General features: G+C 37.7%; 1 protein-coding gene across 8 annotated transcripts in view; it reads left to right on the plus strand.

Annotated features, from left to right (window-relative positions):
- The window catches only part of LOC117406340 (glutamate receptor 4), a 96,042-nt gene that overhangs the window by 64,749 nt on the left and 14,206 nt on the right, over window positions 1-17,087 (plus strand). For 7 of the 8 annotated variants that reach the window (XR_009329328.1, XM_034923119.2, XM_034923118.2 and 4 more), the window contains 3 exons: window positions 1,500-1,610; window positions 4,952-5,158; window positions 6,789-7,162. Coding sequence is in view for 7 of the 8 variants with exons in the window: in XM_034923119.2 (XP_034779010.1) it covers window positions 1,500-1,610; window positions 4,952-5,158; window positions 6,789-7,162 (692 nt within the window). In the remaining variant the exon portion in view is untranslated. Of the gene's footprint in view, window positions 1-1,499; window positions 1,611-2,132; window positions 4,891-4,951; window positions 5,159-6,788; window positions 7,163-17,087 lie in introns of those variants that run through there. The other variant, XM_034923121.2, reaches the window with a different exon arrangement.

Raw genomic sequence — 17,087 nt, forward strand, 5'->3', positions numbered from 1 at the left:
GTGTGAAGCTGCGGTTATCCCAACTGAGGGATGTCTGAATCAATCAGGTAGGGCTTGTCATAATTTTTGATTTATGCTACCATATTAAAATGATTAATTATTGTTAATTTGAACCATCTATATGCAGCAAAGTGTGTGATGAGCTCCTTGAAAATGCCGCCAGCTTAGTGCTAAAACTGCCAGCTCCTTTTCATTGTACAAAAAGTTTGGTTTCGGTATCAGTTTGGTTTTCTCGTTTGCCGGTGTCGTTCGGTTTGTAATTTTAAGCAAATATCGGTTTCGTTTTGGGAAATTCATAACCACTGCCTCACTACTATGCGCTTGACAGTTGCTATAGCACATAACAAATCTACTAGGGTTATGCTTCTGCCAGATCCTGTGGATAGTGTTCTATCACTGTTGACAGTGCATGCTGTGTGTCTTCAGAAAAACACATTGAAGGAAAGCAGTGTAACAGCAGTGCAGAGGCCTTCCGTGGGCAAGGTCAGCCCAAATTAATCAGCTGAGAAAATCCTAGCCTTTTGTAACCATGTTGAAGTCTCAGCTAGGCCCGGAGCTGTGACAGCGGCATCATTTCTTCATGAACGCTCAAATCATCGTCTGCTGTATAAAATCTGCTTTATTCAGCTATTTTCTTTCTGAAGCCACTGGACAATGGGTTAGCAAGATTGTAGGACTGCTGTCTGGGAGTCACTAAAGTCAATGGCCTAAAAGTGTAATTGCATTAACAACTCAACATGGCCGTCATTAAAAAATCTTTATTATTTTTTTTTTAACATTATCCTTAAAATAAATACCAGTTCCGGTCTCAGGCGCTTCAACAAAGAGACGCCGTTTCCACAGACACCCAACAAGCTCTGTTCTGCAGAGCTTATCCCATACTGTCTGTACTCAGTACTTTTAGAAGCACCATTGGTAGCTTCCTATACAAACTCATCCTATAAGCCTACAGCATCAATGAGTGTCCCATCCCTGCTTAGATGTCTGGAGCAGTCATTAACTTGTCTATTGGGCTCAAATAACTATCATCCCCAACTGAGGTATGCAAAAGGATTTCTTCCCAGTATCTTTGTGCATATGGCCTGACATGTTCACAAGACTGGGTTTTAATACAATAACCAATTACATCATGTACATGTGGGGAAGCTTACAGGCAGAGACTCCCCTCCTCTACAGGAACAAAAAATATTACATAAAATATAAAATGCAGATAATACGATTATGGATAATCATTTTTCAGTACAATAAATAATCATAGCTGAACAAATTATCGACAATATCACAATCGATTATTGTTTCAACCCTACCACTCCCATCACAGTGAAAATAAATACATTTTGTAACATTAAACATAAAAGCTTCACTAGTAATGACTGTTCCAAAGCTGATTTGAAATGATTTGTGCCAACAAAGTGGTATTTGGTGTGTTCTCATTTGTGCTCGTATGTAAAAGACATTCAGCTCTAGAAGGAACTTAATGATTTGTTTCTTGCTAACAGATAGGTTACTGGAACGACGTAGACAAGTTGGTTTTGATCCAGAATGAAATGCCCTTCCCCAACGACACCTCCGGCATTGAGAACCGAACTGTGGTTGTAACAACAATAATGGTAAGCCCTGCTGGTTTGTTTGTATGTCTAGTATTTAAAGGGTGTTGAGTTTGCTGGGTTATTGACTTTTGAAGTTAAAGATCTACTTATTTAATGGTCCGAAAGTGTTTGGGGTACGTGTTTGGGTGTGCTTTAAGTTTTAAAAAAACCTGACCGGGTTGCTAGAGGTAAAGTTTAAAACTGCTCAAGAAAACTTTAATTTAATATCTAGAGAATAACCTGCCCTTTGTATACAGCGGTATATACAGCTGTATTCTGCTTTATTGATAATTAAAAGATCATCTGAGGTCCCAATAGGTTCTGAAAGGAGGTTTAGTGTAACTGACGTCGCTACTGCCAAGGTGGGTGGAAAGCCTTAACTCAAGTCTTATAAACTTGTTTTTCATTCACAAAAACGTATTTTATCAGAGACTTTTTTTGTGTTGCATATAATTCATAATGCCCCTTTTCCCCTTAAAAAAAAAAAAAAAAAAAGGCACGGTAATAGAGAATTGTACCTCAGCAGCGTCCTCCTCTTTTCAGCCTCTGATGAAGAATCCAATATTAAGAAACTGATCAAGAAAAGGACAGAGTAACCAAGCTGCTGGAAAAGTTCATTTCTAAAGGCTCAAGTATTTCCACAATTCAGTAACAATTATTACATGCATTATTTTATATGGACTGCTGCTGTTGTTCAGAAGAGCTGGACCATCCATTCTTTTTCAACGAATGCAATGATACACTTCATCGGAAACACTATGTGATTCTACTGAGATGCTAGGGGACGGGGTTGAAGACCTGCAAACAGCTATTTGGACACGCTTAAATCCAGCTACATGCCCACTTCAGGCATGTTTTACCGGGCAATATTGAAATCCTTCCCTATGCTGAATAGAAATGTGATCTTTAATATAGAAAAGGGTTTGAAGCAATCAGACTTACAATGTACTACAGTGGATTGCAATAGGGTCAAATTAAGATCTCTGCATTTACACCAATATAGTGTTTATTCAGAGCATGACAGTTTGGCCTAGGATTTTACCTTTCTTCAACTGAAGCACAGCCTCGAACATCAATAAAAGAATGTAGCCTTGTACAGTATGATACAATTATGAAGTCATGTTAAGAGACCGACTAAGTATATGACCCTATTGAATTCCAAAGACAACATGTTAAGGCACTTAGTAGATGGTTTACAGTATTAGTGGCTTCAGCACTTAAAACTGGAGAGCGGTCGAGTGAGTAGCTTCAAATGTCATTTCATTTGATGCTGTATTGTTCTTTTTTAACATTTCCCCTCATTATCTTATGGTCTTTGTAATCATTTTTAATTGTTCAGAATGGGGAATCCTAAGTGCCGGGACTCAACAGCCTTCCTCATTCAAGTCCAATCTTGTGGCAATATGACCTTTCAACTCAGCCAGCACCACCAGAGAGAGCCGGAGGATTGAAAGGTCACAGCGTCACATGATTTCAATGGAACGTGAAAGTATGTTCAGAGCTGGCACTTAGGATTGTCAAGACAAGCTCAAACTGAGTTAAATGCCAAATTTTGGAAAACATGATAATAAGCCAATATTGGAGCAACAGAACCAAAATTATTTCAAAAAGGAAAATGTAAAAAAAAGCCATTCAGCGTGTGAAGCTACTTACTCCTTAACAAGCTTGTGGCAAATGGTGTTGCAATGAATTTAAAGTGGATCATAGCATTTTGTATCATAAAGCATTGTATATACCTGTTGAGATTTAACTCAGTTGTATATCATTTGTTCATGAATTTGCGCGAAAGCAGATTTAGTATGGTGTGCTTATATATGTACATGCAGGAAACATTTCTAGTTAAATGTGTGCGCTCCTCTACAAGAGGAATTCCAAAGATGGTAACAGATAGTAACGTCCTGTTGGTTTGCTACTTTTTGGAGTTTCTACAGCAGTGTAGATAAAACCAGGAAACTGGTCCACATTGTATTCGCTCTCCCTTTCCCTATGGTGAATTAAATAACAAGACAATCTATTGAATGCAGCTTTATCTTAATAGAAAAGAAAGCTTTTGAACAAAGACAATGTAACGGTGAATGTGAAATAACCATTCATTCATTCATGCTTGAGAAATGATGAGCATGTCTTGAATGTTCATAAAGAAATAAAATGTGTTTGGTTCCATGTACCCCATTTTGGATCTGTGGTGTATTTGTATTCTCAGATTTTTAACATGTGTACCTGAAGGTGTTATAAACAGTACCTCGATAATGACACAGACTCAAACTGGCATAAATTCAGTCCTATAACACCATAAATTAATGTTTGTATAAAAATGTCCATTGACCTTAAAAACAGTTATATTTACACCCATACAAAAATGTGCTCCTATTTTATCTGAAAAAAAATTATGTATGTTAAATACAGAAATAATCTGGGTAAAGGTTGCAAACAAAATTCAACTTGGGCCCAGCATTTACATTGTGTACAGTATACAGTAAATGGTGTCATTTCAGACCATTGAATTTTAATTTTAAACATTCTACATGTTATGAATGCAAGACATTTGTTTCACAAACAGTGTTCTTTCTGTGTTTTGTTAAATATGTTGCACGTTTCGTAGTACCTGATGAAATGTTGATGATTCTAACACATTTTAAAGTGCTTGTATCCTGTGGGTTCACTGCCTTCCCCTAAAAAAAACTCCCAAAACAACAACAACAAAAGAAAAACATGCACCCAATAATTCAAGGTATTTTAATACCTGTGCATCTTTTTAATGTCTGAGATGTTGTGTATTTGTGTTTTGCAGTTCACGTGGAAGGACTCTAGGTCTACTAATTTTTTATTTTTTTTAGGTCCTAGTAATCTAAACAGCATCAGATCCAAATAATGCTACTATTTAAATGATTAAAACAGGCTTGACAAGCTTTTGGAAACTAATATCTACTAAAGTTACACGTGTACTGTTAGATATGTTGGTTTTCCTAATCTTAAACAAAAGCCACTATTTAAATAGCTAGTTCCCTTTAGGAAATAAACATGTATCTTATTGCAGGTGTAGAAAACCAAATTTAGTTTAAGAAGAATTAAATGTCAAAGTGCCTCTAAAAAATCCTATATTCCATAGAAGGTACCGGTATATACAACTTACATTAGTGGTATCAGAAAATAAAGTACAACAAACTCGAAAATACAGAAATACACCAAAAACCACATTGTTCAACTGTATACATTAATAGAAGGTGAGGAAACTGTACAAAAAACAAACATATACTATATATCAGTCTTAATACATTACATGTTTATACTTTGCCTTGTATAGTATGTTTTCTATATTCATGTGTAGTGTTCACGTGTCAGTTTTATCTCTTATATTGTAGGAAGGTCCTTATGTCATGCTGAAGAAAAACCATGAGCTGTTCGAAGGGAATGACCGCTATGAAGGCTACTGTGTGGACCTGGCCTCAGAGATTGCAAAGCACATCGGCATAAAGTATAAGATCGCCATTGTACCTGATGGAAAATATGGAGCCAGAGACCCCGAGACCAAGATTTGGAATGGGATGGTTGGAGAACTTGTTCATGGAGTAAGGAAAATGCTAATTTTATTTTCACTAAATAACTTTAAACAGTACTGAGGTCTACTTGAAATGTATTCGCTTACGATTGTAAGTCGCCCTGGATAAGGGTGTCTGCTAAGAAATAAATAATAATAATAATAATAATAATAATAATAATAATAATAATAATAATAATACTCAATTGTTCTAAATATGTTAAAATGAATTATGTTTAAATAATGAATGCAAATCAAACATCACACAGTGCATGAGAGTCTCTTCTGTCTTATCACATTTAAATTATTTAAATGACAGCTGCATTTAAAACTGCCACTGCTTAAATCAATTGAATAGACTGGTGTCTATATCATACATTCATCTAAACATGAACTACCCTCAAACAAGTAGTAAGTCAATATTAGGACACTTAGGGCCCTGTCCTATAATCTGTTTACACCAGCCCATTTTACAGGTGTGAATTCAAATCCATCTGAATGTTTTTAGATGAAAGAAAGAAAATAACTTGTTTAAACTACCGGTATTTGCGTAATTAACAGTTGTTTTCGCATGTTAAACCTGTAGATTAGGACCAAAGGTATTGTACAGTATTTATTAGAGAGTAAGGAGAATTGCATCTTACCTTAGAAGTTGCATTGAAACTGGCACACCCGCAGGTTAGGAATGTAAAATCTTCCGGGACTTGGTCTTACATTCACGTCTAGCTCTCGGGTGGAAAGAGGCAATGCAGTGGGCATCCGAGGACTCCCACTGACCTTCGGTTCTCACGAGCTGTTGTGGAAGATAGAAAAATATTATAAAATAAGCAAAACACAGACAGTAATAAAACTGTTCCACTCAAACATACAGTACAAATGGATAGCAATCGCATATGCAACTGACATCCTTTTGTTTAAAAACAAGGCCGTGTCAAAACAGATCCCACCACCACCAACTTCCATGTATTTACACGCTAAAATGTACTGTATGTCTGTGTGCTTTTACAGAGCTGCAGCATTGTGCACTGGAACTTCTTCATTAATGTAAACGGCAGGAATTTTCAGCAGCTGCCATTTAGTGAAGGATTATGTTCAAGATGGCTGTTGCTCAATCCCTGATAAAACTGCAATTTGTTGGGGATTAATTTGGCAGATTAAACTGGCAGAGTAATAAGGAATGCTTGCAGCTAACTCAGTAACAAGTAATGCTGTCTGTTTTTTTTTTTTACTGGTTTACAGCATTTGCTTTCAAATTGTAGCAGCTGTAACCAATTTTCTTCATGTACTGTAAGCACTTCTCACTGATTTTTTTCCCCTTTCAAAGTACCAAGTTTTAAGATAAAACTAAATATTAAAGCTTTGACCTTGAATTGTAGCAGCCTTTCCCAGTCATTCACCCTGTCGCCCGCAGAGTGGGAGTGTGCAAAACAAAGCAAACACAGCACATCACTATATAAACTCTTTTCCCTGTGTTATGGCTAATTGAGAAGGCAACATATTAATGCTATTGTATTATGGATTGACAAGCAGTATTGTATCAAACAACCATATGGTGTTAAGTGTAATTTGAATTTATGAGATGCTATCTCTTATCTCAAGTGCCATTAATGTTGTCGATAACAGGAAGAGTCCTTAACAAGTGTAAATTGTTCTCATTTCAGAAAGCAGAGATAGCAATAGCTCCATTAACCATCACCTTGGTACGAGAAGAAGTCATTGACTTTTCCAAACCTTTTATGAGCTTGGGGATTTCAATCATGATCAAGAAGCCCCAGAAGTCCAAGCCTGGTGTCTTTTCCTTCCTCGACCCCTTGGCCTATGAAATCTGGATGTGTATAGTGTTTGCCTACATTGGGGTCAGCGTGGTGCTCTTTCTGGTCAGCCGGTTTAGCCCCTATGAGTGGCACACAGAAGAACCTGAAGATGGTAAAGAAGGGCCACCAAGCGACCAGCCTCCCAATGAGTTTGGTATCTTTAACAGCCTCTGGTTTTCCCTGGGTGCCTTTATGCAGCAAGGATGCGATATATCACCAAGGTGGGTCAAACAGCTTTTAACTCTTCGCATTTTATGGTCCAACACTGATGCCATGGTGCATATATGTTACGACCATTCTCCTGTAGAGCTGTTTAAAGTACCTATTTGGTAACACTTTACAATACGTGGCAGGGATTTTAAATTAAATAATAAATGTTGTAAGTTTCAATTTACTCTGTATTCCACACTTTTGAACTGCCTTGATTCTTATGAACTGCCACTTATTTTAAATGCTACCTGCTTTTTTATGATCTTTCATTTCAAATTGCTATGAACTGATGCTTGTATAAATGGTGCGGTAAAAACATAGGGATTCGAATTTTGTGCTGCCTTGTAACTTATATACACCATGCCGTGACTGTAAAATGCATGAGGAATTGCTGGATTTTCTGTCCCTCTTGGAGGGCTACCGTGTTTTTGCTGCATATTGCATTTTACCGTCAGTGCGTTTTGGTGTATATAAATATGTTGTGCACTCTGTGGAAAAGCTTATTTTTAGAATATTAATAGACGATCTCAGGTTGTAGTTTAGTTAAAAAAAAAAAAAAGAATGGTAGCGACATTAGTGTACTGTGAAAAACAACCAGAAGTTTGTAATGGCCTTAAAGGGGTCTATAGGTGATCTGTTAATTGATTGGATTCTGTAATGAATATAACAGTTAGTGCCTTAAGTTTGTATGTAGAGTTTAAGATTAATTGTGTTTAATTTGTCTACCAAATATAAATAATAATGAATGTTTTTACATGATGGAGTTATTGAAATTCACCTTTGGTTTATTGTAATGTTCTGCTGCTTCTTCATGCTTCCATGTGTAAACATGTAATGTTATAATGAAGAACAAAACAAAAATGTGTCTGTTTAATTCATGTCATCATTCTGTACTGTCGTAATGTCCACAGTGTGTGTAGTCTTGTCTGTTGCTCTTCTAAGTTGACTTCTCCCCCCTAGTATGGCGTTGGTTGACATTTGAGAAAAAGGGGGTCTGTCTGGGCTTCTGGTCATCCCACAGACTGTAGCTCTTTGTATACATTCACACCTGTTCCACGTGTGAGCCACGCAAAAAAATACATTCTGTTATGCTAGAACGCCCAATGCTTTAGCCACTTTGGCTTGGTTTCATTGCTTAATTTCTTTCAGGTGTTGGACATCTTTCTGTAGCACGCTTTCACCTTTTGGTAAAATGCATGTCCTGTAAGTAGAGTCTAACTTTTGAATTATTTGAAAAAGAGAATATATTTTCCAGCCACCCAGATAAATGGGCAATCATGAGAAAGAGCAAGAAGCACACAGGAGCAAAATACCGCCACCCAGGACTTAAAGGTACAAAGAATGTAATCAAAATAATAGCACCGTAAGGGCTACAACGAAGCTATAATTTTGATTGAATCCAGGCTATAGTATTAATTCATGAATACAATGTACAGACGTGACACCCCCATTTTCAGTTGATTGTCATGGTGTGATTGTGTGATTTGTCTGCAATATTTGCTGAGACCTTTGCAGTTAAAACAAGCACCTATAGTACCCCCCCCACACACACACACACACAGAGCTTATCTCCTCAGACGGTTTATAATAAATAGTGCAGACCCAACAGAGAGCACGTTTTGTGTGCTTGTTTATATTGCAGAGTTCCCAGCACATACGGGCGGCATTTAATGTACTACTGTATATCTGACGCTAGATTCATTAAACTCCTTTACCTTCTATAGTGTCCACTTCAATCAGGAATTCAATACTGCATGCTGGTTCCTTAAAAACCAGAGTAAATAATGCATATTGTCATTAATCTGTACATATCTTGGTAAAATAGATGTAGGAGTATTTTCTTTCGTGATGTTGCTTGGTCCTGGTCAATGCGACTAACTTAAAGTGATGTGAGATCAATGATTTATTAGTACATTCCATGGTAGATTGTGCTGTGTAAGTACCATTTTGTATTTTTCATTGTGTTCCAATTGGACCTCCATAACGAGCTTTTGATTTGTAATTGCAATCCCTTGGAATAATTTGACCATCTTAAAGTCTGTTTTTCAGTTTTTGAAAGGTGGTTGTCGTATTATAAGGTCATGTTGAACGCATTGGATCGATAGGGGTTGTCTGCAAAATGTGAGTTCAAAGCAGACACCTGCAGGGCTGTCCTTTGTCCTCCAGGGGCCGCTGTAGAGCACCTGGGTGTAAAGAGGCAATAGGCTTGGATGTGGGATTGGAGGACCCCCACTGTCTTTCAGTTCTCCTCAGCTGTTATGTGGAGTTACTGTGATATTCTAAATTGAGGAGAGAAATGGGGGTAAAATAATTGGGAATACTACATTTAAAATAAGTCAATAAATCAATAAAAAAAGTACCTTTTGGGGAAAATAAACACACTGAAAACAAACTGGTCAACAAAGGTATGCATTCTGCTAAACCAGGGAACATGACAGTTAATAGGCACCAAGGAATTTGATTTCAGTGTAAATTTGGTAGAAAAAGTATGTTTAAAACCAACAGTAGAAGCAGTTTTAGAAGCTCCAGTATTCCTAGGCTAAATTATTCAAAATGAAAAGAAACTGTGAACAGACCAACATGATTAAATATTATTCATATCATCCATGAATCATTTCAGCGAGAATGTAGTCCAAGTGCCTATGATGTATTGTTTAAATGAAAAAAATAAATTAGGAGTTTCGACAGCTGTCAAAAAACGAATTTGCTGTAATTAAATAGAGATGTATTACTTAATCTAGTTTGTTGAGATAATAGGTGGTTAAAATGCAGGAGATGTCACTTCTGGAAAAGGCACCTCGTTTTAATTTTTTTTTTTTTTATCACAATGGATAGTTTTTGTTTCTTTTCTATGAAAGGGTGTTTGCTCTCTCTCTATGTGTGTGTGTGTGTGTGTGTGTGTGTGTGTGTGTGTGTGTGTGTGTGTGTGTGTGTGTGTGTGTGCTTGAATGGGGAGATGTATAGGTGTCTCCATTTAAGAAGCAAGGAGGTTCCTAATAAAGTGTCCACAGAGTCAGCACTGTGAATTGTCTGACAGATGTTGCTTGCTCACTCTTGCTGCATTCTCTGAGTTTTAATTATTATGTGTATGGATAGATGCCATTTTTTCCCCCAGTTAAAATATTGTTTCTTGCACCTGCAGTTGCTTAATGACTTATGAAATGAGGCAATTCCACGAATAATACAACCAGCTGCCATGCAGAGTATGGGTAACTATATCACATACTGGGCCATTCTCTGAGGATGAGGGGTTTATAAAAAAATCTAATGGTAGGCCCGAGATCTTTGTGTGTCTAATCTAATAACAGAAGTTTCATTAGTAAAGTATTGTTCTTGTCAGTAGTCTGATACTGACTTCTCCATTTACAAAGCTTGGATTGTAGTGGTTTATCAAAACATGACTATTCTTAATGACTAAAGCAAAGTATATTTACACAAAGTATGTGCTGCATATTGTAAGTGTTTTTTTTTTTTTTTTTGGGGGGGGGGGGGTATTTATTTCCCTTCCTTGATATATGCCCTGTGCAGTGCAATGAGCAGGATGGATGATTTGCATAATGGAGTACAATTCGAATGTCATGGTAACCTTGTAATATTGACTTTCTCATTCTGTAGTGTTAGACAGACAAATGTTCCCAACCATTTTCTGTGAAACGCAAGGACAGAATTGATTTACTTGAAATTGAAATGTGCCTTTTTTATTAACAGTTCATTTAAAATAGAGGCATGATTGGACCATTATTCAGGGCTTGTGAAGATTAAAGAGTAAGGTTCCTTAATCAGCACAAAGGTTTCAATGGGAAACAGTTTGCCATTTCTCATTTTTCCTCATCATATTTGCCAAGTTTAGTCCTTGTTGGTCTGGTAAATGTCAAAGACAATAAACTATGGTGAACAGTCTCTAGGTTACCAGGATGTGTCGTGGAACACAGATGGTGAAGTGTGTGCTCTGATTGGTTGAAAGATCCTGAGCAGTCTATAATATACTTTACTGAACTCTACTGTGCATTCACCATTACACTGCACAGTAAAACAAAACAGTGACTGCAAGCATTATGGGCAGTGGTTAAATAGAAAACTGTATTGAACACAATGAAGGACCATTTTACTATATGTTACTGGTGCAAGAGCCCATGATAATGATATAAAACCTGCACACACTCAGAGGACCCCAGAGGGATCTGGTTTGGAAAAATAAATAATTAACAGTGACAATATATTTTGTTATTGTTCGTATCATTGCAGCTACCGGTGCCAGTAATGACGTTTTTTACTCCTTTGTTTTAACCTTGTGGTTGCTAAATATTGGAGGGTTTTTGGGTTCTGTTCAGCACTTAGATTTTGTGTGCATGATTCATCCAGTAGTTAAGACAGAAGCTGTTAACGGGTGCTGCAGAGTACCAAAACAAAGTCACGCAAATTAACATGCCTGTATTTCTGAGGGGGAAAATGAACAATTTCTGTGAATTTTTGCACAGAATTCTGTATTGACCTCTGCGATCGGAGGGACTAATAGTGCAGTGTTGATTGTAAAGATGCACACAAAATGCAATTCAACTATGTGAGTAGAAAATGTTCTTATTACATGTAGTTGTAAACTGTTTCATACACGCTAACATTCTGATAAATATTGTTAAATATCGAACACTTGAAATGGCATGTTTGAGTACAAACTGGTGTTACTTTGATTCAAGATTTGGGGGGGAGGGGGGCCCACAATAAGGTCCTGCCCCGGGGCCCATCTTTCTCTTCCTCCGACACTGTGCAGGTAGTAGGAACAGAAACATGTTTAGCTCCTAGTGTTGCATAGTGGCAAGGTTTTCATGTTAGGACACAACTTGCAGGATGCAGCTATAGGTCTATTACATTCGTTTTTAAATCAGAATGTTTTGTGGACATTCCCCAAAAGAACCCTTTTGTTTTCAAGGGAATGTTTGTCCAAGTAGTTTTAGCTTCATCAAATTTGAGAAATGTATTTCATTTTATTAGCAAAGGGAGGACAACTCCCTTATTTGTTGCTTCAGCCCAAGTGATATTCAACAAAGTGAAGCAGGTTTTCCCGAGCAATTAACCTTGGAGGGATGGTTAAATAACACAGCAATATTGCTTCTGTACCTTCTCACTCTCCTGGCCTTCACATTCAGTTATTGCGTTTGGACAAAAAAAAAAAAAAATGAAACAGGCCTTTCTGTTCCTGTGTACCTTTGTCTTGTGTAATAAGCACAGACCATAACTACGTTGCACATTAATCATAGGCCACGCAAGCAATGCTAATACACTGTCTTATTGATTAGGTTTAAATACATACGTCTGATCTTCCACCATGTCTAACATTCTTAATCAAATCCTCTTAGCATTGAAACATCTATGATGATGTGTTTTTATGTAATGGTTTCTGAACTAATCTACTCTGAACCAGTATATATGTACACTGCCATTTTAATTGTGAAATGTGCAGTCAGTTATGATATTATGTAAACGCAGCAGGACTGTATAGTCAGCTATAGCTCACCACTCACATTCCAAACAGGACATACCATATATTATTGATTTGATATATGTACACTACCTGAAAATTCCAGGCACCCACACTGCTGTCTGTTTCAATCTAGTGAGTAACAAATGGCCTTCATTCTAAATAAAAAACAGTGCCAAAAATAACCCTCCAAGCCTACCCTAGCACACACACACTCCCACAGCCAACACTACATTCACTGTGAAGTGAAAGTGGGCAGTGTTAAAATAAGATATTGGGGATGGACCAAATATGACTTCTATAGGCAGTTTGGGGTGAACAGTAACTGCTGGATTTCAAAGAGCTGACTTACATTATAATACCAGGGAGAAAGATTCCCAGTTCATGGCAATCATAGGCAATCTACATATAGTTATTACTGTATGTATCCTGGGTTTAATACTGGGTATGCACAGGGACAGCACAGAGTCTGTTTAGAGACTTAAAGAAATTATATATTGTGGTTTCATCGGCACGCAAACTGATCCTGTAGAAGATTTATTTTTGTCAGGGTGCCATTACTGTGCAGCAAGTTGTGTTTTGATTGTCTTAGGTTTGGGAAAGAAAACCATAGACTGACATCTTTTGTGTTTAAGTGGAATATTCTACAGGGGCTACCCTAATAGCATCAGCTCATAATTTTAATGTTTAATTTAGTACTGCATGTGCACCTTACGATTGGAAAACTCTCACAGCAGAGTAGAAATCTATATGCTGGAATCTAGCCTTTATTGACGAACATCATCTGTGCCTGTCCTTTGTTATTATTTATTTCTTAGCAGACTCCCTTATCCAGGGCAACTTACAATTGTTATAAGATATCACATTATTTTTACATTCAATTACCCATTTATACAGTTGGGTTTTTACTGGAGCAATCTAGGTAAAGTACCTTTCTCAAGGGTACAGCAGCAGTGTCCCCACCGGGGATTGAACCCACGACCCTCAGGTCAAGAGTCCAGAGCCCTAACCACTATGCCACACTGCTTTGTGTTGGAGTGTCCTCAGAATACAAAACCAGGAGCTCAAATTAACGAGGGTGCAGTTTGAAAAAGTGCTGAAAGACATTTAAAAGAATACCAAACCAGATGGAAAGGCTCGCTCATGTTTACTGCTGATTTGCTTCACACCAATTGCCCTTATTGAATAGAGTTGTGATCACACATTAAATTTATATGCCATTGTGGCAAAGTGGTTAACAGTGTGCAGGTGCAGGGATGCAGCAGTGATCAATGAACAGACAGACAACGATAATCCAGGTGCAATGTTATTTTATTTGTAAATCCAATGGTCAGATGACACAAATACAGTAAATAATAATGATAACAAGCAATACAGCGGTGTGTTTTGCTTCGTTGTAATCCATGGGTTGGTCCCGTAATAATAATAGGGCCGATCTTTAACACCCACACGTAACACAAACACAATCACCAGTCCACAGTGTGTGCTCTAGTGCTTGTTGTGCAAATACAGTTTATCGTGATACAAAGTGCAATGTTGTCCGGATTTAGTGCTGGCCTTTAGCGACAGCTCCGGGTTGTGTTAGCCGTCTAATAATAACAAACAAGTATTCGTGAGACACGACAAACAAAACACTCACGATTACAACACAGGTTCTCCTTCCGGTTCAGCTTTTAACCGTAACAAGGAACAGATCACTTCGCTACGCCCCCTTTTGTACCGTCAATCATGACCCCTTGGTTAACTAGTGCAACTGCTCCTCCAATCCGCGGCTGCCACGTCGTTTCCCTTCCGGGTCGATGATTTAGTGTATCGTAGCTCCGCCCCCTTTCTAGACGACCAACTTCCTTCTAACCCTGGGAATGAATTGTCTGGCCATCCAGTCCAGGGAACTCTGTTCCCTTTACACAGCGCCCTCACAGTTCGGGAGAGAGATTTATCACCAAGAATTATTCTGTCTCTGTCACAGCAATCTATATTATCAACACTGTGAAGCAGAACATCATCTTATTATTTCACAGCATAGTCTGAAGTATGCCGATTTAATGTGTCCTAACCAACACAACTCAGCACATTGTCAAACTTGTCACCCTGTTAAAAGAAGAAGTTTCAATGTTTATTTATAAACCTGTGACAATTACAGTATTCCATCCAAACCAACAAAGCAAATATGTAATAATAATTATTGTGAATAGTTTGTGTATATGAGGCAGAAAATTGGTGTGGGAGCATTATTAGTGTCATAAATCTGGAAATACTCAATTTTGTAATTGGGGTTCTTGATAAAATTAGGACTCTGATAATATTAGGTTCAGTAATATGAGAATACTGTATACTCCTGTGGGAATTCATGAAAGTCGAAGGACAGTTAAGGGTGCTCCACCTCATAGCTCTTAAATCCTGACATAAACACCCACTGTCGTTTAGTCATATGCCTCCCACAAACAGAAACTGTCAGTTGTTTTGAATTGTATGGTGTTTTTCTGATAGAGAATCATTTCTACTCGGGGGCTAGGCTGAGACCATCAAATCTACAACCGGAGACGGATTAAAACTGAGGCCTACAGAGATAAAAAGGGGTGAGGAGATAGTGATAGTCATACCACTATTCACTTCCATTTGTTCACATGTGCTTACCCTTATACAGTATAACAAGTTTTTTTTTTTACTATGTAGAACCCTTGAGTGTTACGAGACAAAGCAGACATTTGGTTTCAGCCTGTCTGTGTGGTTCAGTTGTCTGTCGGCCATTAAGCACTGCAGATCACAAAGCGGTGTGCCAGAGTCATTTCCGATCTGGTTCATTACTGACCTACTGAATATGTCTGACAGCCTCTGGACATGTGCATGCAGACAGTGCTTTGCTTTTGAGAGATTTAAAATCTCTCCAGTACATTCAAGTTTCATCGCTCACTGAACACAAAAAAAAATCCTTACACTTCCTTGCCAAAAATATTCTGCTACACAAGATTGATTATTATTACTCTCAAGACTGATTTATTGTGCTAGTAACTATTTTATGTAATTGTAAGTATTTTTAATGCATATCTCTGGCAACAGTGGATGAGACCGTACATGCATTACACAAATATCAATAAAACCACTTCCAACAGTAGAATTTTGACTTTTGACTTACAGTGACCACAGTATTTGTATGTGGTATATATAATTTGTGTTGTTTTTCTTTTCGACATGCAACAGATGTTTTAGACCATGTTTTAATTTTTTGGGGGGATCAACATTAGAAACAATACAACATAACTTGCAAACCTGTTATACTGTCCCTTTCGCCAATTTTGGTAATCCACAAAAATAAAAATGAAGTTTTTTTTGTTTCGACACTTTGTATATCAAATACAATAAATAACACATAATCAGATGGAGGTCAGAGATACAGGGTACATCAGTAATTACAAATGAATTTACTCCAGTGGATTTAGGACACAATGCCAGGGAGTGTGCTGGGCCTTACTTTCTGTTTTTGTTTTTTTAATTAGTCAACAATAGATAAATTAAACTTAAGAAAATAATCAAACCTAACAAATTGTATATGTGCCTCTAATGACTGTTTTTAACATGAATATATACAGTGCCTTGCGAAAGTATTCGGCCCCCTTGAACTTTGCGACCTTTTGCCACATTTCAGGCTTCAAACATAAAGATATGAAACTGTAATTTTTTGTGAAGAATCAACAACAAGTGGGACACAATCATGAAGTGGAACGAAATTTATTGGATATTTCAAACTTTTTTAACAAATAAAAAACTGAAAAATTGGGCGTGCAAAATTATTCAGCCCCTTTACTTTCAGTGCAGCAAACTCTCTCCAGAAGTTCAGTGAGGATCTCTGAATGATCCAATGTTGACCTAAATGACTAATGATGATAAATAGAATCCACCTGTGTGTAATCAAGTCTCCGTATAAATGCACCTGCACTGTGATAGTCTCAGAGGTCCGTTTAAAGCGCAGAGAGCATCATGAAGAACAAGGAACACACCAGGCAGGTCCGAGATACTGTTGTGGAGAAGTTTAAAGCCGGATTTGGATACAAAAAGATTTCCCAAGCTTTAAACATCCCAAGGAGCACTGTGCAAGCGATAATATTGAAATGGAAGGAGTATCAGACCACTGCAAATCTACCAAGACCTGGCCGTCCCTCTAAACTTTCAGCTCATACAAGGAGAAGACTGATCAGAGATGCAGCCAAGAGGCCCATGATCACTCTGGATGAACTGCAGAGATCTACAGCTGAGGTGGGAGACTCTGTCCATAGGACAACAATCAGTCGTATACTGCACAAATCTGGCCTTTATGGAAGAGTGGCAAGAAGAAAGCCATTTCTTAAAGATATCCATAAAAAGTGTCGTTTACAGTTTGCCACAAGCCACCTGGGAGACACACCAAACATGTGGAAGAAGGTGCTCTGGTCAGATGAAACCAAAATCGAACTTTTTGGCAA

This window comes from Acipenser ruthenus, chromosome 8 (assembly GCF_902713425.1).
Source record: "Acipenser ruthenus chromosome 8, fAciRut3.2 maternal haplotype, whole genome shotgun sequence".
Taxonomy (NCBI): Eukaryota; Metazoa; Chordata; class Actinopteri; order Acipenseriformes; family Acipenseridae; genus Acipenser; species Acipenser ruthenus.